Below are 21,852 nucleotides of genomic sequence, written 5' to 3'. Positions count from 1 at the left end.
TTAAGAAAATAAATCAATAAATTCTGCGGGTTGGTCTCTGCTCCCCTCCGCCTCCACCCAGCTCAAGTCACATCGCCCCAAAGGTAAATGTCATTTTTCCTTTGTATATTTATGTTATTTAATTTAACTGTAAAGTAGATTATGTTACTAATTTTTAATATGTGTATAAAGTCGTGATGTTTTTACCTAAGGTTTTTGCACGGGTTGCACGCATTCACTAATTAACATAGGTTTGGATTGGCCATCATACGAGCAATTCGAGTAGCCGCTGAACGGATTAAGTTCGTAACACGGGGGCCCACTGTACTGTATTTCAGCTATTTTTTTTTTTTGAGAAATTAAGTTATTAATTGCTCTATGTCACCCTCTACAGTTGCAAAGCTGAAATGAACTTTTAATCAACATCTTACTGCATCTGAAAAGGTAACTACGGTATTGTAGCAGTAAATCAAATCGATTGACCAAAGCTCACTCAACCCCAACCAGAATTAATGCAACCTGACAGGTGTCTGGACTGGTCCCCCAATGTTATGGACAACCAATGTGGATGGTTCAGGGTCACATTGACAATAAAATATGCAGTTGTATGCAGTTTTATGACCAGTCGGTTATCAATATAATTTGGTATCATCAAATTAAGTACTGCATTAGTATTTGGAGATATACAATTCTGAATAAGGAATTTGCTGTGAATCTGTTGCATCATTCCAAAAAACAGAAAATGTACTATATGTAGGTAATTGGTACGTGACTTACATCCAGGCACTCACGCAGGTCTCTGACATATGCTTTCTCTGTTTGGATCAGCTCGGCCATTATAAATCTAAAAGGACAAAGACATAACATATTTGACTTTGTTTTAATTTGCAATTACAAAGTTATAACATAATTATGGGATTTTATTGGCATCTGTGGTGACATTGTACTATTAAAACGATTGACAGGAAACAAAATGTCTATGGTGGCCTAGAGGTGAGCAGATGAAACTATAGTGACCTTAATTTGAGCAAAATTACAGATTTTTCAAGTTTAGAATATTGTTGGAACTACAGGCATTTAGGATTATGTGACATCAAATGAACAAATTACAGCCACAGTTAAATCAAACTTAAAACTTACTCTCTATATATATATATATATATATATATATATATATATATATATATATATATATATATTCATTAATTTATTATTAGTATTTATGTCTATCATCAGCAGGTGGTATGCCTTGGGTATGTGCCACTCACTCTTTCCTCCTGGCGGACTTCCTCTTTTCCTCGTTGAGTTCATGAGCAGCATCTCTCAACTTGACCTCTGAACCCGGAGCACTAGCTGGAATGATGTCCAGTTGCAGCTCTTTACTCTGAAAACATCAGACAGTAGCTATTATGAGGTGCACAATGGCCATGGTGGCCTTTCAACACTCACCACACCGTTTGCCTTCTCTTCACACCCGCTTATGAAAACGTACTGGAAAAATATGTTGCCGGAGACGAATGGACCACGGTTAATTATTATTAAAGTAATGTTTTAAATCTGCATGACCACAAAATGCGCGTAAATCACAAAAAATACGCAATTAGCACTCTTCCAGATAACCAACATCTGTCATGGCAACATTTTGTAAAACATCTGCGAACCTCAACCCGATGTATATTTATGTTTTAGTACATTTTTGATTTCTGTTGATATCATCACTGGTGAACACTCACTGCCTTGTTGGAGTCTGACGAAATGCCAAGCGCCGATTCCAGGCAGGTCCTGTATTTGTCCATACGGAGAGAAAAGTCCCTGTAGCGCTTGTCCACTGAGGACACCCATTTCTTTATCTCCACAGCATGGGCGTGGCCCTTGTCACAAAAACCATCGGCCAGCTGGATCAACAGCTTTACGCGCTCTTTGGTTTGCTGTCAATAGCGGCACATTGAGAGAGGGAAAGGTAGATAACACATGGGGAGAGAGAGAGAGGGAGAGTTGGGAATCGGTGTCTGGCACACAAGTGTATTGTCCAAAATACTGGTGATACCTAAAATGGAAACAATATGCGACACAAAGAATGGGCCCCCCCAGTTGAGTGCACAAACAGTCACGATATGGCGATACAGGCAGAACATTCTCTAAATAAAAAACTGAACTTTTTCTCATTGAAATAATTGGTTTCTAAAGCAAAGGAATACATTCACACCTTAGCTGTGATCTGGAAGTCTTCATGCTCTTTTAGAAGCTCCTGTGTGTGGTGTATGCTGGAGCCAGTGGATGTGTGTGTGGACAGGTAAAACTCCCCAGTGTCGTGGATCCACTCTAAGGCCTGTGGAAACATATAAACACTTTAGTACAGTTACACTTCAGGGATTCCAGTTACATATATTGGACACGCCCTCTATTATCCGTTTTTTTCAGCTTATAAAACATGAAAAACATTGATAACATTTTTACAAGACTTGTTTTTGCTACGTTCTTGAACATTTAGTATAAATTGTAAAGTGAACATTTTGCAAATAAGCTCTTATTTGCTTTCATTAGAATGCAAAGTTCCATTTGGTAAATGACAGTTTCCTCTGGCCGTGTTAAACCCTGCCAGTAGTATGAGCCAAAAACCACAAGAGGGAGCCTTCATCTCACATACAAATTAATTTGAATATGAAGAAAAGCCTGGCTAAGGCTTTGCCTGCTTGTGAACCCAAGTTTGCTGTGTGATATAAGAGGTACAGAAAAAGACGATTGATAGTTTGATATAATAATACAAACTCTGGTCATGTTTACATGCTCAACGTGGCCTAAATTGGACAAAATAAGTGGTTCTACAGACACAGCTCTTTGGCTCTCGACTGTACTTTGAATGTGAAGTTCCTGAACCATGTAATCATAGTTTTCTTTAAGACTATCATTGTTACAAATGTCTGCCAGTTTACACCACTTCCTGGATAAGACTCATTATTACTGAGAAAAACAAAGCAAGCTAAAAGAGACACAGCGATAAAGGCCACATGTCAAAAAGGTCAAAGCACTGATCCATAAAATGCTGACTGTCTTTATTTATTTTTAAACATTTTAATCATTTTATTTAAAAGGGCATGACATTTCTCAATGTTAGGGATTTTTGTCTAATTTTGTAAGTTCTTGTTGAAATATATCATTAGTAGGTTTTGTATGTCAAATTGAACTGTTCCCTTTGGTCATTTTGAATTCCTCCGTCTTTACATGTTTGGGTACAATGTGCTCATTCTAGAGTTAGTCTTTGAAAACTATTTAATAGTTTAAATCTAACATTTTGGGTAACACTTCATGCATCCTCTGCTAACAAACCACTGCACATTATTATACGTATATATTATACATTATATTTATCAAAAAAGGAAGCTCCCTTACAAAAATGGCCAGAATTGTTAAACTGAAAGCATAGTACAATTGGGAAATACCTTGGGGTTGAAATGTAATTATTATATAAATTGAGTAGGGAATGACATCATGCAGTCTATTAGTCTTTTCCATTACTTTGAGTGTAAAATGAGTTTAGTACACACCTGCTTGGCACTCCGTTCAAACACCACATATTGCTGGCACTGATCCAGCCTCCGTTTTCTCATGGTCCAGAAGTGTAGCACCCTGTTCTCTCTCTGCAGCAATTCGTTCAAGATGTCTAATTAAAAAACATGAACAATTTATTTTGACTTAATTAAACGGCAACATCTAAATCCAAAACTGTTGATCAGAAAACAATGGTTACAAAAATAACAATCAAGTGGCTTTTTGTTGATTCCGATTTCATGGTTGGTTATCATGACAATAAGCCAAAACTGAAAAAGATGAACACAAAAATAATACAGACCACTTCACAGTGATATGCATTTATTAATTTACCTAATAAGGAAGGTTGGTAAAGTCTTTGCACTTACGCATTAAGAAATAACTATCAAAATGCCACTCCTGTAATGATGTGGAGATGCGAAGAGGAGACGCAGACAGACCAGTTTCTTTTACACACCACACTAAAAAATGACTGTTCGCATGGCCAGCAAAAAGCTTCTTTACTACCCTTGGAATCTTTGATCTCTATATTCCTTTTGAACCAAGAAACGTCATACTCCCACCCCTCTCCTTGTGGGAGGGGTGGGAGTATGACAATCTACCACACTGTGTTATTTTTTCCAAACTTTATGCACTCTGACAATTCACATGAAATCCTTTGTTCACATTTTTCCTGTGCAACCACAAAAAAAGAAAGGGAAAACGGTTATTAAATCAAGGAATTTAGACTTACTTTTAACCTGAGTCTCTGGTGCCTTGACATGGGATAACATCCCAGGCATGTTAACACTGTTCCTGTGCAGGTACTTCAGGAAGACATCAGCATTGCGTCTGGCCAGCGTGCAGGCCTGTAAGACGCCAACAGAGATAATAGACAACTGACACGTATACTGTTGCTAATCTTAACTACGAGCAATTTCATTTGGCAGCAATATATTCTCGTGCTGTCCTTTTTCATGACAAAGCCTACTTACCTTGAGAAAAGCTTCCTTTTGCTCCAGATGTTTGCTGACCATGGGGGTGACATGATCTGACTCACTGTTGGGTCCCAGTTTATCAGCTCCACCACACCAGTCCTCTTCCCTCTTGTACTCCTGCTCCAGGCTTTCCAATACACTGCATACCTGTTATTTTCATATAACAAAGAACGTGACAAAAATCTGACACTGTAGGATTTCAATGCCTCTTCAAAAATAACAACAACAAAAAAATCCAATGAAATTAAATAAATATGTATATAAGAAGGCATCCGGTATCCTTTGCACAAACTCACTATTACATACTCACTTGTTCAGAGGTCTTGTAGAAGGCCACAGATGCATTAACCAGCTTCAGCCTGTCTTCCATCTTCAGCATCAACTGCTGCCAGTGGTCTGCCACCTTCACATAAAACGTGCACAAGTAAGTGTGCTGTCAACTAGCATGTCAAAATATCCCTGTATCAAATCGTAAGAGTGGTGAAAAACCTTCTCGGCACAGTCTCGGATCATGTCCATGTCGTAGTGGTTAGCCTGAAGTAGGCCCTCTGCCTTCTGCTGCACCTGAAGTGCACTCTGATGAGTTTTCTAAATGAGGGAGGAGAAAAACATTTGTGGAACACGTTTTGTTTTTTTTTCAACATATATCCAATTGAACATACAATAAATGCACTAAACATTTAATGTTCAAACTGATCATTTAAACTCCAGATGAAGTGGCAGATGATAGAAGGATGGATAGATGAAAATACAAATACAGAGATCCTGAACACCGAGCAAGAGCAGGACATAATTCCAGCTATAAAGCTTCAAGAATTAGTGTACCCAGTTAACAAACATTTACTGAATGTTGTTAAAAGGAAAGGTAATGTAACAGAGTGATGAACATGACCCTGTCATGTTCATCACTCTGTTACATTACCAATCCCGGTTTTCTGGACCTGTTGCAACAATAAAGAGCTAAGTCAAATTATTTGCTCAAAACAAACATGACCCTGTCCTAGCTGTTTTGGGACCTGTTGCAGCCATAAAATGCTAGTTAATGATTTATTTGCTTTTAAGTTTAACCGTTTAAATTTCGAGTATACTGTATTGTCTTTGTAGTGTATGCAATTTATTATTGATTGAACATGATTTGCAAATGAGTGTATGATGCTTTCATCTATCTTAACAACACCTCAACTTCATTGAATTCATGTTTGTAATTTTAAACTCAAACTTCAAAGATTACTTGAAAACGTTTTTAACATAAAAGGCAAATACTGTACAACAAAACTACATGGACAGTAACTTTGTTATGTAGCACCAGCAGGAGCATGTACACCAGTTGTGTAGTGCCACTCCTATCAAATAAAACATATAATACAGATTATACTTCACTTTAACACCATGCACATGCTGGCTAAGGAAAGCTAGACTAGTGCATTCAAACAAAAAGTACCATGAATATTAAGACAGTGAGTAGAACAAAGTTAAGAAAAAAGCTTGCTGACTTATTATTCGTTTATCATGTCATTTATTATGACGACTGTTGAGGAGTTGGCATGTAGACAGACATGGATTTTGGAAATACAAAATTATGAAAGGTGAAGTAAAAGTAACATGATAATTTTGTATACAAACGGGCAGTATTAAATGGACTCATCGAAAGAAACCATGGTTTGCAAAATGAAGGGTCGCCAGCTAATGATGAAGCAAGTGTGAGGAAATGGCTAGGCAATACTATGGGAGTACAAAACACATGAAGCAAATATATTTTGATTTAAAATACAGTGCGTGTGACATATCACATTTATCTTAGCTAGAATTACTCTTAACTGAATTTCAGTACTTACCTCAATCGCATGCTGAAATTGCTCGTGTTCCTTCTGCAACTGTTCAGCTTCTTGTAACGAACTAGCTGTGATCAGCCCGGCATTCAACATGGACTCACCATTACGAATCCAACCCAGCACCTAAATGACAACATGGCATACATCAATTTCATCTACTTGCAGTGTGCTATGTGCAGTATATGAGGTGTGAAGATGAAGAAATCAGATTATGCCAAGCTCATGATCTACACACACAAGAAAGTGTGAAGGCAATGCACGATGCCAAAAAGCCTGGTGGGGGGGGGGTTGAGAAAAGTAAGAAAACTGATGGAAGATGTTACGCATCACAAGTATGAACGCGGCTGGCACAGGGAGTGTTTTGCGTGTGGCTGTCAACAGTTTTATTTCATTATTGTCAAACTGATCATACTGCAAAAGCGTGCAAAGACTTTATAAAAACCCATCTGCATTATCGTGTCCTCTAAACCTGTTTTGACTAGATATACTCATACGTACTGTGCTGGTGGAGGCATAAGAGACTAAAGAACAAACAATATAGCATGCACTTTTTCTTTGACTGACTCAGCATTAACACCTGCAGTAAAGATAAACCTCAGAAGTACGACTCAGGCTTGTCTGGAAAAACAATGATGTAACACAGTTTAGACGCCTGTTTTCAGCTACTTTATCAGGCCACTTTTTCCATTGCTGTTTGAATGTTCTAAGGCAGGATAGGAAAGTATAAGCTGCTGAATATCTGAAATATGTATACACACATGCAGCAAGTGCTTATAGTCACATTTTATTGGTTAAGCAAATCAGGCCCTATTTGGAACAAAGGGGGGACAAATACACACCAAAAAAAATTTAGATCAACAAACAGTGGCATTATTTTAGTTCACTGACTGCTTAACATTCAGACATACAGTACTCAATCTCTACTATTTATGTCCACTCCCTTTACGTCAGAAAAAAGACTGGTGCGCATGAGAGAAGAGAAAGAGGGGGGGAGAGGGAGAGAGAGAGAGAGAGAGAGAGAGAGAGAGAGAGAGAGAGAGAGAAAGAGAATCGCATGGAGCATTGATGTGAGGTGAGTCATCGGTCACTGTCGTGTAGAGACAAAACCATTTCAGCACGCTGCTGTCATATACAGTTGTAATCGAGTGAAGAATTCCAACACCTTTTTATTTAAATTCAATTCATACGACTAGAAGATGGGAGATGTTAATAGGATTATTCCCCAGTGCCAAAAAATTGCCCTTCACTTGAAACATGTACGTACCTGTTTGACTTCAGCCTGAAGGTGTCTTAACTGGACGCACTGCTCCAGATGCCTCCGGTGCTGCTCGGCTGCCACATCCAGCTCCTGCTGTTTCTCGTGAAGAAACTCCAGTAGATCCTGAACACGTGTGGCCATGTCTACATCCCGGTCACATAACAGCTCCACACCTTCGATCAAACACATCCACACAGATAACATGTTTTATTTATTTGTTAGTCCGAAATGTTAGAAGGGAGTTGATATTGGATCGATATCTGGTATCAATATCGGGACACTCAAAAATTACAATATCCAAATGTTTTACAGGAACTTTAGTATAATCCTGCCATTGTGTTTAGGCCTCTGAAAATTGCCTAACTGTCCTAAATAAACAACGAATGGCTGTAGGCATACTACTGAGGTGGCTGTGTGTCAGTCACATAAAAATACAAAATTTGAAATGTGCATTTATTCTTTCGCAGTGGTCAACATAGCTGGAATTAGTATATGGTAAATGAGGCAGGGGTTTTCTTCCTAAAAAGTATGCATAGCATTATGGTAAGCCACTGTAACATTATGGATAGTTTGAACCACTTCAATAATGATTCAACTGAAAAGAATTGTACTGCACATAGTTATATACAAAATGTAATTAAATACATGTTGGTAAAACACATTTTCTAAAATATTAAATGCAAATGTAATAGTGATTAATTTACTGTATTTAATAGTCAAAACAATTGTAGCTTTACTTAAAAAAGCACAGATTTTTTTTTTCAAGCCACATAACATAAATTGCACAGATTAAACTTTTTTAGTTTGGTGATTCTTTTTAACCACAAGACAGAGTGTGTTTATCACAAGGGGTACTTGGATCACACTGTGGATCTGTTTTATTTGAGAATGATTCCTCTGTAAATCCAAATACCAATGGACATAACTATATTTGTGACACACTAGTGCATAAGGTGTTGATTGGTTTGCCACCTATATTGTAAATGCATTCATGGATTGCTCCCTTTAAATCCCTGGGGTAAAATGAGGGAAAATAATTAAGTAAAACTGCATTGGATACAAAAGCCACTGGACCCCTGGGAATCCGCCCTGTGTGAGCGATGACTAGTATAGCTCTGGCTAGCGTAGTTCTGTGCCTTGATAAAAGACACTTTAGATGTTATTATTATTATTTTTTTTTAAGCTTCACTCACCTGATGCTTGAACCTCTGTGACATACTGGAGCAGCTCCTGTCCTTGATGGATGACGTCAAAGGTGAGGTTGTTCATGGTGAGCGCCTTGTCTGCGTGATGTTGAAGCCTCTGCTCAGCCAGGGTCAGGTCCTCAGTGTCAAAGTCACTCATCTGCTGGGTCAGTTCTTCATTCCATGACTCTAGGTCAGATATGATCTAAAATAGGTGGAAAGATAAAGGGAGGTGAAAGCAGTGAGAACGTATAGGAGCTGTTTATCACTTAGAATTGCTTTAATTTTAGGAAGTCTTCATAACAGTGAAACATTCACTGTAGTTGTCAAATTTCGGTGTTTCTATTGCCCATTGCATGAAAATCATGAAATACAAACTGCAATATATATATATATATATATATATATATATATTTTTTTTTTTTTTACCCCCCCCCCCCCCCCCCCACACACACACACACACACACACACAGATTTTATTGGAATTCTTATATTTAAATGATTTAGGGAATTTGGGGTTTTATTCCCCTCTAACACATTTAAATCACTTAAATCACTCAATAGTTTTCACTATTTGTGAGCTGACCAGATTACTCAGCCCTAACCATGCCCCAAAAAGACATGAAATTTCCTTGAGTTGTATCTTCATGATGTGCAAAGCAAATTCAAATGTGCTGGTAAACTAATCAATTTAAACATTGTAATCCATTTCACCAAACTTACAGTATAAATAGACAAAGGTGTCTGCCATTGCTGCAGGGTTTTAAGCACCGATTTGTTTTTCACACAAACCTTAACCTTTTACACAATTGTAATGCAGACATTTGGATTTACACCCATTAAGTTCCCTCTGTTGGGAACATGTAGTGGACTTTGAGTAATCTTGTACCAGAGTACAAAATCTTTAACATTGCTTGACATTTTCTAGAACGGGACTACCGAGGAGAAACTTACCAAATCATCATCTGTAATCTCCCTTCCTCTTCGCATATAGTGGAGTAAAACACCCTCAGCCGGCAAAAAGATCATCCTTAGCTCTTAGTGCTTTTAAGTCCGATGGAAAGAGGAAATAAACCCCTTTAGCCTCTTTTTTCACAGCAGCGTAAGGGGATCATCTTAAAAAAAACGTCCATGAGGTAAGCATGTCTCATCTCACCTCAGTCACACCTCCGTTTGACATAAGAGGGAGTGCCCTTGTGTGCAGGTGGGGAGGGCAGGAGTCTAAATACCTCCCACACCCATCACCGTGACCTGTATCTTTGCTATTTTAATCCCTTGTGTGATTTTGACTTCAGTCTGTTTGATTTGTAGCTCTGCCACCATTTTAGCAGCTGAGATTTATCTCACCTTGTGGTCTTAAAAATAAGGTCATTTTCACAATCACTATTTTAAATTTCATCTTAAACTTTGTGCTGAGTCAACCAATGTTAATACTACGCTCAATTTTTCAAACTTTGGCTGTGTTGTTGTCTGACTGTTACTCAGTCTTCCAACATTTGGCAGCCAAATATCTACCTATCTTATCAGTGTTTTTGTTCATTAAACTTTAAACATGTTGCTAGCTATCAGATGTTCACATCTCATCATACTGCTTAACTTCCATTGTGATGCATACTGTATATAACAGGTGACCAAGTCCGGTCCTCGAGAACCGCACCCCAGCCTATTTTTGATGTAGGTGTGTGGGTTGAAGTTAAACATGCTGGATTGTGGCTCTCGATCACCACATTTTGCCTGCTATATATGCAAATTACATTAAAAATTGTTTTCCGAGCATTTTAACCGAACGGCTTGGAAATGTATCAGTATTATGTGGCATTACTTTCAAGCAGAATCTCACATTTTAAATGTATCCTCAATGTGCAGTGAAAGGTCACAGGGCTACAACATTTTCATTACATTCAAAGGAAAGTTGAGTCAAAAATGTTCTTTACAGAAAAAAGGTTCTTTCTACCCCCTCTAGTCTGACCACAGCATTGTCATTAATATGGTTATTTTTGTTGGATGATGAATAAAGCAGCAAAATATACCAGTTGTATCCATCTCAGGGGCGGCAGTTTTGCCACTTGCTTTATACTTAAAAACAGCACATGACTGCTCGAGGTTCTGGTAATGACCAATCACAGCTCACCTGTTTCCTGACTTTGGTCATTGGACATTCACAAGCTGAGCCATGATTGGTCACTGCTTGGGACTTGCGCAGCTATGCTGTTATTTTTCGTCGACAGAAAGAGGAAAAAGAGCTACCCTATGAGATAGATGCAAACGAGCGGGTTGAGCTGCCTACTTCATTTTCCACAAATCAATATTAATAATAATGCTGCATTTACATAATTTTTTTGACATAACTTGCCTTTTAATGCACGTAATGTAAATGTTTTTTTTATGAGAGTTCTAATCACATTTAGTGAGTAAGTGGTGACATTAAAAGCTCAGTTAACCCCAAAACTAGATAATGGCCTCTCACAGCAGGATCTTGAATTCTTATCTACATGATATAATGAGGGAAAATAAAACAGTGGAATTTGGATTACAATAATACATAATTGTAATCATTTGTTTTGTTTTGTGTGTTTTGGTTCTTTTGTTCATTAGGGCATCTGAGAAAGAAGCAAAATAATTCAAATTGCATCATAAAGCTCCTCACATCTATGGCATCCCTCTCAAAGATGCGAAGCTGAAGAAAGAGTTCCAGTTTGATCTTCCTCTCCTGGAAAAGCTCCTCCATCTGGCCCTGGGCCTCATCCAGCTGCTGCAGCACGCTCTCAATATGTGCCATGGAGCTGTTGTGTGGAGTCTTGTTGCTCGAGATGGCAGAGTCTCTGTGAACAGAAGCCCAGTAAAGACAACAACTTCAGATGTGTCAAAGTATAACCTAAATTCCAATAAAGTTGGGACGTTGTGTAAAATGGAAATAAAAACAGAGCACAATGATTTGAAAATAATCTTCAACCTATATCCTACTGAATATATGACAAAGACAAGCTATTTAATGTTTAAATCATAAACTTTGTTTTTGTGCATACTTTGGCAAATTTGAAAATGGATGTTTGCAATAAGTTTCAAGAAAATCTGAGAGAGGGGCAACAAAAGACAAGGAAATTTGATGAATGTTCAACAAACACCTCTTCGGAACATTTCACTGGCGAACAGGTTTATTGAAAACAGGTGAATGTCATGGTAGGGTATAAAGGGCTGAATTGCAGACCTGTCTCCCATTGAGAATGTGTGGCACCTTATGACATGCAAAATGTATATCAAGCAGGGATGGGAAAGAAAATTCCACCTACAATGCTTTAACAATTGGGTCTCCTCAGTTCCTATACCCTTATTAAGTGTTGCCAGAATGAAAGGATGTATCACAGAGGTGAACATGCCCCTGTCCCAAATTCATTGGAATATGTAGCGGGAATCAAAGCAAGTGAATATTTGGAAAAAAAAGAAGAATTTTTTGCATTTTTTTTCCAGTTTTTATTTACATCTCTTACTTGGAATTTGGCTTGTATCTATAATTCAACTCACTGTTGACAAATGGTTCAATAATGGCAGAAATAAAACACAATTACACAACCGACACATCAAGCACATTGCACATCTGACAGATACTACTAGAATTTTTGTTAACATTTTAGAGACTTTTATTGTTGCTGTTAACCAAAATATCACTGTTGGTAAGTAGGTGTGACCATTGAGAGATAGAAATTGATTGAATGCCTATAAGGTTGTGCAGCAAAATTTAATGTTAAGGGTGCCATCATTTTTATCTGGACACCTAAATCTGATACTGCAGTGAATTCAATCAAACATCCATTATCATTTTAATATAAAGGCAGCTCATTTTAGACAACTTTTATATTAGATGATGCCGATTTATTATACCGGTAATTGTCAAGTCAAGTGCCATCAGTAATAAAATGAACGTGCAAAAACAATATACAGTACACAGCAAGTCCTTGTATCTTATGAGAGAGAAGCTCACCTGAGCTGTTGTATGAGGTCTTCACCTTCCTTGATGACATTGACAGTCGCTTGCAGGGTGGTCTGCTGCTGCTGACCGAAACGTTTGATCAAATCCTGCACCGCCTCCACAGACTCTGCGTATACATCATCCAGCAGTTCCTTCTGAAGCTCCTCCAACCATGTCCACAGCTTACATGAAAGGTGACATATACGGAAATGGTTTAGCGAAATCATTTAATCATAGTGATAAACACTAGAACCATATTGCACAATATGTAGACAATGCACAGTTTGAATTGTGGAAATGTCAGAGTACACATGCAGGAGGGCTGAACACATGTAGAAAGGGATACAAGCTGCCAAATGTACACACACAAAACAGAAGAGAGGACGCTAAGGCCCACCAGTTCCACTCTGGTGTTTTGTCAGTGGTCATCTTTGTAACAGATTAGCCATCTGGGTGATTTGGCTGGGAACATTAAAGCTCTGGCAAAGGCATCCTGGCTGACACCCGCTGTTCGTCTAACACCCACAATGCCTTCTCAAAAGCTCGTCAACCTTTGCTGTCACCCCCTGAGTAACATTCTGTACATATTACTTGGCAATTGGACAGACATTCTTGCAGTTCATTTAAATACACACTGCATTCAACACTAGTTGCGTTTTCATGATTTATATCGTAAAAAAATACAACACACAGATAAACAGCCTCTACTAAAATAAGATTACAGTTTTTTATTGATATGTTTAGTTGTCATCATAGTGAACGGTGTTAAGAAAAAATATAAAAGAAATAGCATAAAATAAAATCAATCTTTAGAGGTATGTGGTACTGGAGAATAGAGCTCTGTATTACTGGAAATGACCACAGTATGTGTAAGCCTATTTTGTTTTCTCGATCCAGAAAAAATACAGTACAGTTACTCAACAATATTTGTGACACTATTTTCCTAATTACTATTTTCCTAATTACTTGATCGATATATGGATGTGTTTTTATCACAATAATTTAATCCGTATGACAGAGTACAACATCAATTGTTTGGATTTTCTGGGCATTATTCAATAGCTGTAAACTAGGTGGAATCAGTCTCTTTTGCACACAAATGGACATTTGCACACATGCACACTCTTACACACACTGACACTGACCTGCACTGGTGTGGGCTGACAGATGGGATGAAGGCGATTAGTCCATATGGACATTAAAGACTAGCTTCATTAATATCACTGTGGTTCTGTCTTTATGGGTTTATGTAAACGGGCATAGTGCTAACACGTTGGGAGCAGGGTGCTTTGTCAGGGTGAGAAGGTTAATTTGGTCACTTAAACATGTGTGATCTATCTGATTATAATACCCACCCACAGGGATCAGAAACAAAAAAAATCTTCAGAAATCTTGACTTCTAACTAGCAACTAATTTTACAGCCCAAATCTGAGCATTCACACATTCAATGAAGAGGTCTAACTTGGGTGCAGCGAGAAGAAATTGGGAGAACAGGACACACCTCTTTGACATGTGTGTGGAAGGAAACTGACATATCCAGCAGAACCTTGCGTTGCTCCACACGTCGCACAAAGTCCTGGATGCGATCTTCAAGCTGGTGGGCAGCCTGGTAAATTTCCTCTGGGTCACATTCTCCGGTCTGAGCCAATTGCTCTGCTGCCTCCAGCAGCTTGTCAGCATTCGTGTAGGTGTTCTGTAACATGATTGTAGACAATCACTCCATGGATTTGGCCGTGTGGGAAAACTTAAGCAATCAACTTAAAAACAAATATTATGTATTGTACAGTCTCTGATAAAGATCAATGCGTGAAGGCTGAAAAGCCTTCACAATTGTTATTCCTATTTTTTCCCGCCACTTAGTATTTATTCCTCACACTTTTTTGTGTCATCTTCCAGATAATTTATCTGATTCACATCATTTGAATTTCAACATATTCCAAAAAAATCATGACAAGAGGGCTCGCATTTGTTTCCCCAAAATTCAGCATTTGTCGCCCAAAATTTCCCCATTAATTCCCAATGAGGTTGAGTTGTGTTTTAGCACTCATTCCGTTGGCACATTCAACAATATACATTTACAAAATTACGATTTGAAATTTTAATCACTCAGCTAATTCAATTCAACTTCGGACCTGTTTTCAACTTTTGGTGACACTTCTAACAAAACAGATTCACATTGATGCATTTGGACATTGAAAACATTCACCTCATTCAGTTTGCAAGCCAACAATTCTGATTCACCAAAAACTAATGTTTTTTTCCCCCGAATAAAGTTCCCACAAAACTTTCCTATTCATTCACAGTCACAACATTATTATTCTACAGATTATTGTCAGTCCTATTGTCACTCCTGTTACAAGTTCTAAATCTTTAGCTCTAATAGTTCAACTTGGACATTGGACATGTTCAACTCGCCAAAATTCCTACAACCCACAAGAAATTTCTCATTTATTCCCAATGACACATTCATTTTTTTTTTTTTTTAATCAAATTCAATGTATTGCATTCCACATTGTTTAAAATCATTCCATGTTTCAGTATGTTTTTCCATTAAGCATTTCAGCCTTTATATGCAATTCCCCAAAGGTATGGTAAATGTCGAACCGTGATGTATAAAGATACATTATTAAAAAGGAGGCTCACCTGTGCAACCTCTTCAAAGTCCTCATGTCTTTTCTGCAGGGCCCGTGCTCTGTGCAAAGACTTTCCGACGCCAGTGTGTTTACTCAAGAAAGCCTCCCCATGGTTTTCTATCCAGTCCAGTACCTTGAAAGACACAATGTACATACGGTACATTGCATTTCAGTTACAGTACATTGCATTTTAATCTACAAAACCGGTTCTTGAACTATGAATTCATGCAGAGCAGCTTTTGAACCAGTAGGTGGTGCACTTGACTGTAAAGCGGCTGCAACCCATGTCGAGTACAGGGATTTGTGTCATCTGCTGTATCTCCTCTGCTTGCTCCTGCTTCATTTTCGTCCCGTGTAAATGCATTAATCTCTGTTGAAATGATTATGCTCTTTTGTTTTTAAAGCGATGACAATGTGATATCAATGTTTCTACATCAAATCAATATGGGAGTTTACTGACTTTAAAGATTATGGAACTCATTGGTTACTTTACATGTGTTAATGATACATGAGCTGATGAAGTAATTGTCAGTTTTATTTCAATGTGTCAAGCAATGTTTTGAGAATAGACATTCCCGATGTCCTCTGCACACTATGAGGCAGCACACTGCATCGCCATGGAAACCACTACCTAGAGAGACGAGTGACGAGAGGCAGAATAAAAAACGTGCAAGCCAGAATCATTGAGATGCTGCATAAAAGAGATTGAGGATGAGAGCGTGAGGGGGAAGAGAGTCACAGAAGAGTTCATGCCCGAAGGGGAAGAAAGCAAGAAGGTGCCGTACACCAACCCTGCAGTTTTGATTTAAGGGCTTCGCCATTGAGACTGTCTCATGGCCACTGGCTCAGTAGACAGATGATCTTACTTTAAAAACCCGAGAGGAAGCACATTAGTCTTTGGAGAAGTTTGATGCTGATTATTTGATGTCCTCCATATTATGCACTTCTCCGCTCTAGCGTTGAAAGATTCACTGTACTACAGCAACTCATCAATTATAAATTGCTGCATTTTCAATAATGTGAGTGTTGCTTACTTGCTGTACATCCTGCTGGAAAACACACAGCTGCAACCGTTGGTGAAGGCGTACTTTGCGATGCTGCCAAATGTTCTCCAGCTGCCTCTGATGATGAAGCACCTCGTGGATAATGTCCAGAACGTGGTGGACCGCCTTGGAGTAGTTTGCAGATGCCATCAAGGAATCTGCACTTCCTGGGGTCAAAGGTCGCTGTAGCTTGTCCAAAAGAGACTTCCCATCTTGGCTCACCTGGTAAAGGTGAGATGCATTTTGAGAAATGTGGAGGGAAACAAAAAAACTTGTAGAACTGGAAAAGCATCCTTGAGAAAGTTTGCCTTTGAATTTTTACTGTAATATGTGCAATTTTGTCATACAGCTAATTAGCAAGCTTTATCACAACAATTAGCACAATATAGAATTGTGCTACAACTAAATTATTTGTTTTGCAGCCAGGCCTTATCATCTCAACTCTTTGTTTGCGTTTTAAGAGTCGAGCTTGATGGGTCAGAAAATTGTGTACTGACCTCCGAGTAGGCCGTGGTGATATGCTCATACAGGCCCTGGTGGCGGTGGATTGTGTCCTCCAGGTCCTGGAGTTCCGAGGGCAATTCTCCTTCACCGCAAGCTTTACACCATGGCTCCACTTTACTCATGTACTGAGGAGAGAACATATACATTAAACCAGAAAGAAAAATAGTGTTTATGCAAACTGATATTGTTGTTGTTTCCTATGCACTTACATGGACACACATATTTGGCAATTGGCAATTCTGTTAAAATTTGTTTGAATGAATTAGTTTGTGGCAGCTCAGCGGCAGTAGTTAACACACCCGCCTCACAGTTAAGGGAACTGAGTTTGAATCCAGCTGGCCTTCCTGTGCAGAGTTTGCATTTTCTCCCCGAGTCCGTGTGGCTTCTCTCCGGGCACGCCGGTTTCCGCTCACATTCCAAAAACATACAAGGCAGGTGTATAGGACATACTAAATTGTCCTTTAGTGTGATTGGGTGCATGGATGGTTGTTCGCCTGTGTGCCCTGCACCAGTTCAGGGTGTCCCAAGCCTACTGCCCAAAGTCAGCTCGGATAGGCACCAGATATGTTGTCTGTTCAGTTATGGTTTAACTGTGATTAAGCCAATGGAATGAGGAAGAAAAAAAACACTATCCAATAAAACGTATTGTCACACATTGGTTGTGGAAACGTGACAATTAACTCATTAAATCTCAAAGATGTATTTTTGATTTTTTTTGAGAGTCCAAAATTTTAGGTAATTTTAGGTAATTATTACTTTAGGTACAAAAGTAATTACTTAAAATACTGTATTACTAAAGCCATTTAGCACTAGCCAAAGGGCTGACTCTCCTTTAGCCCAAAACTTGAAAAAATGGCAAAAAATGCCACGTTTTCCTGTGTTCACCATATAGTTTAATGAAGGTTTGTGTGCATGTTTGTGTGTGTATGTGTGTGTGCGTGCGCGTGCATGTGTGTGGATGTACCTGGTCAGCTTTCTGGTGGAAGCTGGCAGACATCTCCAGTAGGGTGCTGCGTTCATCAAGCGCTGCAGCGAAGGCCTTCCACTCTTGCTCCAACTGGCCTGAAATTTGCTGGATCTGCTGGGAGGCATAGTGGCCTGATTCCAAGAGCCGGTTCCCTACTGACATAATCCGGTTGATGTTCACATACACATTCTGTGAATATGAGAACAAAACAAAGCAAAGCGTTAGATAGGTTTCATTTTTCAATTTGACGTAATATTAATATGATTTGATCTGAATATTATTTTGTGGTCGTCTTTTTTAAAATTGTATTCCTATACTGAATCAATGACCTCACAGATGTAGGAACAGATGGCACAACACTGAGTTGATACTGCTGTTTGATTAAAACTCTCTGCACAATCAAGGCCACATAAGTAAAACACAAACAGCAGCTGCTATCAGCACATCCCAAGTACTGTCAAGTTTGTTTATTTGGTCTAGTTTAACCATGCCTACAAGTTAAAGCTTCTCCTGAACAGTGTACTTTTTTTAAATGTAAAAAATGAGCATTATCCATATGTCAAATTTTTCAATCAAGGGTGAGGACTATATGTCTAATGTCTGGCTAGATTTTTTTTACCTGATTGCAATGAACTATACAACATTATTATAAACAATTACCAATGAAGTTTCATTATAAACTTTAATCATCCAGCATTTGAGAACACAAGAATGAAATTCTAGCATTTTCAAGAATGCTGTGACAGACCCAAGGGACAAGGAAACCCTGAAATATGTGGCATTTATTTTGCAGGCCACAAATGCAACTTCACAGCGCAAGTAATCCAAGAGGGAGTAAAAGTCAATACTTCCCCATGCATGTTCGCACACAACTTTTGTGGACATTATAAAGCCACTCGCATGGGAGCTATACCCCCATGTGAGTAATAAGAAAAAAAAAATTGCCCCTCAGATGTCTTTTCTTTTTTTAAGAGCCGGGCTTCAAGCTGTTGTGTGTAGATAGGCACAGATCAGCGAACACTAATTAACACACTGGTAACAGCCTGTTATTCTATTCAATTACTGCTCCCGGCGCCTATTAGGCTTCTTACTTTTCTTGTCTTGATCACAATGGGGAGGGAAGATTAACTAAATATTACCAACAGCCCCAAAAGAGAGACAGGGTGGTTTCTGCATCCTAAATGATGAGCTTTCATCAAAACTATAAAGCCATTCGGCATCAGTGATGTGCTCTCTTCTTAACCACAAGGCTCTGGAACAGATTTTCTGATATTAGGATAAAATGCAATGATGTTTTGGAACACAAATTTACAGACCAAACGGTTCTTGCTACTGGGTATCTACAGTGTTGCACTCAGCCTGATGTTGTGAAGCAGCAGTGTGCTTAAAGCTTAAGCTCACATGAGCTCTTGAGCAGTTCAACAGTCCTCAAACACACAGCAGTTGGTAAAAAATACAAAAGAACAGCAGTGCATAGAGGAACTTTAATCCTATTACACAATTTTACAAATCAAACATCCCAAGAGAAGCGATCTTATGAATGGTGGTTTGCAGGTATTATACTGCAGGACACTTGGGATTTTTAGTGAGAAAAACAGGGGGACACGCATAAAGCACACCCACATTCAGATATATGAAGGGAAAAACAATTGCATAGAGTTACTACCGAATTGCAAACCAATGCACCTGAAGGCCTTTTGAACCATCTGCAAGACATTAAGGATGAGATTAAATAACAGAGGCTGGACGACTAGAGAGCAGCCAGCGGTAAAGTCTTAATCTGAAACTGATGGACAGAGAAAAGGGTGGGGCTGGGAGAGGGAGACAGTATTTCTAATTTAAACCTGATGAGGGGGTCAAGGCAAAGCAATAAATGCAGAATGATAAAGATTAGGAAGTCAGGAAAAATAATCACTATGCAGCAAAAGCAGTTTCTTTGTATTAATTGCACAACTAGAATAAACAGGCCAAAACATTTGTGTGACGAGAAGTCATATATCAAGGATGGGCAAACTAAATGGCTGAGGGGCGCACAATTTTTCATCAGTGCTAACCCGATAACAAAAATGCTATTTTAAATGCAGGCAAAATAAATGTACATGTGCAAAAATGTGTATATGTATATGTGTTTTTGATAGATTACATTTTGTCATAATACATTTCTCAGTGCATGTTTAAATGATCCACATTATAACACAACAACGAAGTGTTTGAGCAAACCACAACATAACCACAGACTGTTTTGTTTTCCCCCAGAGCAAAGGGCTGCCATGTATAAAAATTACCATTCAAGGAAAGCACAACACTGCTGAACAGCAAACAGACATTAACTGGTAATACTCATTTTGAGCTTCTTTTTTTTCCCCCACAAAATTCATTTCAAAATGTTAAAACTGATGCACTATATTTGTCTGGCATATAATTCCAAATTCACAGAAATCATATCTTTTTCATGTCGTTGTACGTTGTATGTAGATCCTAAGTAAGCACAACTAAGATATGTCCGCCATCTAGTGGAGCATGGTAATATTACAACTTAAAATTACAGCTGATGCATGTTAGTTTTATCTTTATTTTTTTTAATTATTCCTTTTTTTAACAACTGGCACTGTGATTGATTGAAAACCGGTCATTTTTACATTCTGTACTTATCATGTTCACGATGTTTGTGGCGTTTGTTTTTGAAGAGATTCAATTCATACACAAGTTCTGCCTCCGGGAGACATTTGTTTGTCCACATTATGTCTTCCACAGGCAAATGTTTGTAACTTAAAATGTACAAATATTTTCTCAATATCTACCATGTTCCTAATGGCTGAGAACATACTTTTTAGTCTTCATAGTCCCAAAAAAACCAAAACAACAGTAATTTATAGAGCCAAAAATATCCAAATATGCCATGAGCAATCAATTGTTCAATCAAAAATTTAAATTCATTTATACTGGTTTCTACTTAGACCTCTGTATCATCTCAAAAACTGATATAGATGATAAATCATGCCATATGAAAGTGGTAAATGGTAAACATCAGTAATTTTATGGCTTATTGTTTTGCTTTAAACCCAACCTGAAAAAAACAATCACAATTGCCCACGCATTGTTTTTTTTCCATTGTGTTTCCATTCAGTCATAGAGGCAACAGGAAAGGGAAACGAGGCTTCCTGTGGAAGAATGGGTGGTCACTTTGAACGAGTCAGTGCGCATTTTGTTCTTATATGAACACATTTATACTGCAGTCCCATCTGCCTTTTGTACTACTGTTGTCTCGGGAATAATTGGCTCATTCTGACCCATAGTGTTGACAAAACTGGCTTTGGGTAGTTTTGCTGCCGAGGGCTCAAGCTAACATTGCTCATTCGCTTTGGTACTGAATGTTGCTTGCCCCTTGGCAAAAGCCTTGAATATGTCCAGTGTTCATATTATATTATCATAAGTCACACATTTAGGTTTACTTTCACAGTTGAAAGTGATTCAGTACAAGCGTGGTTTCAAAATAACTACAAGTAAAAGCTAAGGGATGAATTTTAAAACAAGATGAATTTTGTAAAACTGAGCAGTATGGTTTGACAATGCTGCTCTTGTATTGAAATAGACACCATCATAGATGACTTCTTGCAATGTTACCTTTATCGACCGATGTAGTTAACAGATCAGGTGATTACAGCTTGGTTTTATTATATCTGTCAGAGAGGCTCCATATTTGGGGAACATTAAAACACATAAATGAGATGTACAAAATACACCATCAAAAATTGATTTTATACTTTGTGCTTGCACTGAGGAAATTCATTAGACTCAGACTTTTTTGATGTGAATGAGCAGAGCAGAACAGTTGAACCGCAGGGTGAATGCTGAATAATGTCCTCAAGTAGTTGGGAGAGGAGCTTTGCTGGCTCCAGCAAAGGGGGCAGCAGAGAGCAGCATGCAGCTTTGGGAGGGGCAGGTAGGCAATATGGGT

At 38.4% G+C, this 21,852-nt stretch overlaps 1 protein-coding gene across 1 annotated transcript in view; it reads right to left on the bottom strand.

Moving 5' to 3' along the window:
- Nucleotides 1–21,852, bottom strand: part of triob (trio Rho guanine nucleotide exchange factor b) — a 99,099-nt gene that overhangs the window by 33,082 nt on the left and 44,165 nt on the right. The window contains exons 9-27 of the mRNA XM_088409688.1: nucleotides 17,892–18,083; nucleotides 16,921–17,052; nucleotides 16,415–16,645; nucleotides 15,391–15,513; nucleotides 14,249–14,440; nucleotides 12,759–12,928; nucleotides 11,427–11,601; nucleotides 8,789–8,984; nucleotides 7,602–7,768; nucleotides 6,341–6,460; nucleotides 4,995–5,093; nucleotides 4,816–4,908; nucleotides 4,503–4,652; nucleotides 4,262–4,376; nucleotides 3,525–3,640; nucleotides 2,186–2,308; nucleotides 1,713–1,907; nucleotides 1,248–1,363; nucleotides 757–823 (exon numbers count right to left, since the gene is read on the bottom strand). Of these exons, the coding sequence (XP_088265814.1) occupies nucleotides 757–823; nucleotides 1,248–1,363; nucleotides 1,713–1,907; nucleotides 2,186–2,308; nucleotides 3,525–3,640; nucleotides 4,262–4,376; nucleotides 4,503–4,652; nucleotides 4,816–4,908; nucleotides 4,995–5,093; nucleotides 6,341–6,460; nucleotides 7,602–7,768; nucleotides 8,789–8,984; nucleotides 11,427–11,601; nucleotides 12,759–12,928; nucleotides 14,249–14,440; nucleotides 15,391–15,513; nucleotides 16,415–16,645; nucleotides 16,921–17,052; nucleotides 17,892–18,083 (2,772 nt within the window). The remainder of the gene's footprint in view (nucleotides 1–756; nucleotides 824–1,247; nucleotides 1,364–1,712; nucleotides 1,908–2,185; nucleotides 2,309–3,524; nucleotides 3,641–4,261; nucleotides 4,377–4,502; nucleotides 4,653–4,815; nucleotides 4,909–4,994; nucleotides 5,094–6,340; nucleotides 6,461–7,601; nucleotides 7,769–8,788; nucleotides 8,985–11,426; nucleotides 11,602–12,758; nucleotides 12,929–14,248; nucleotides 14,441–15,390; nucleotides 15,514–16,414; nucleotides 16,646–16,920; nucleotides 17,053–17,891; nucleotides 18,084–21,852) is intronic.

This window comes from Hippichthys cyanospilos, chromosome 3, assembly GCF_059441005.1.
Source record: "Hippichthys cyanospilos isolate Australia breed blue-spotted pipefish chromosome 3, RoL_Hcya_1.0, whole genome shotgun sequence".
In the NCBI taxonomy this organism is placed as follows: domain Eukaryota; kingdom Metazoa; phylum Chordata; class Actinopteri; order Syngnathiformes; family Syngnathidae; genus Hippichthys; species Hippichthys cyanospilos.
Note: the sequence above shows the minus strand (reverse complement) of the source record. Positions and strands in the feature narration are given on the sequence as shown.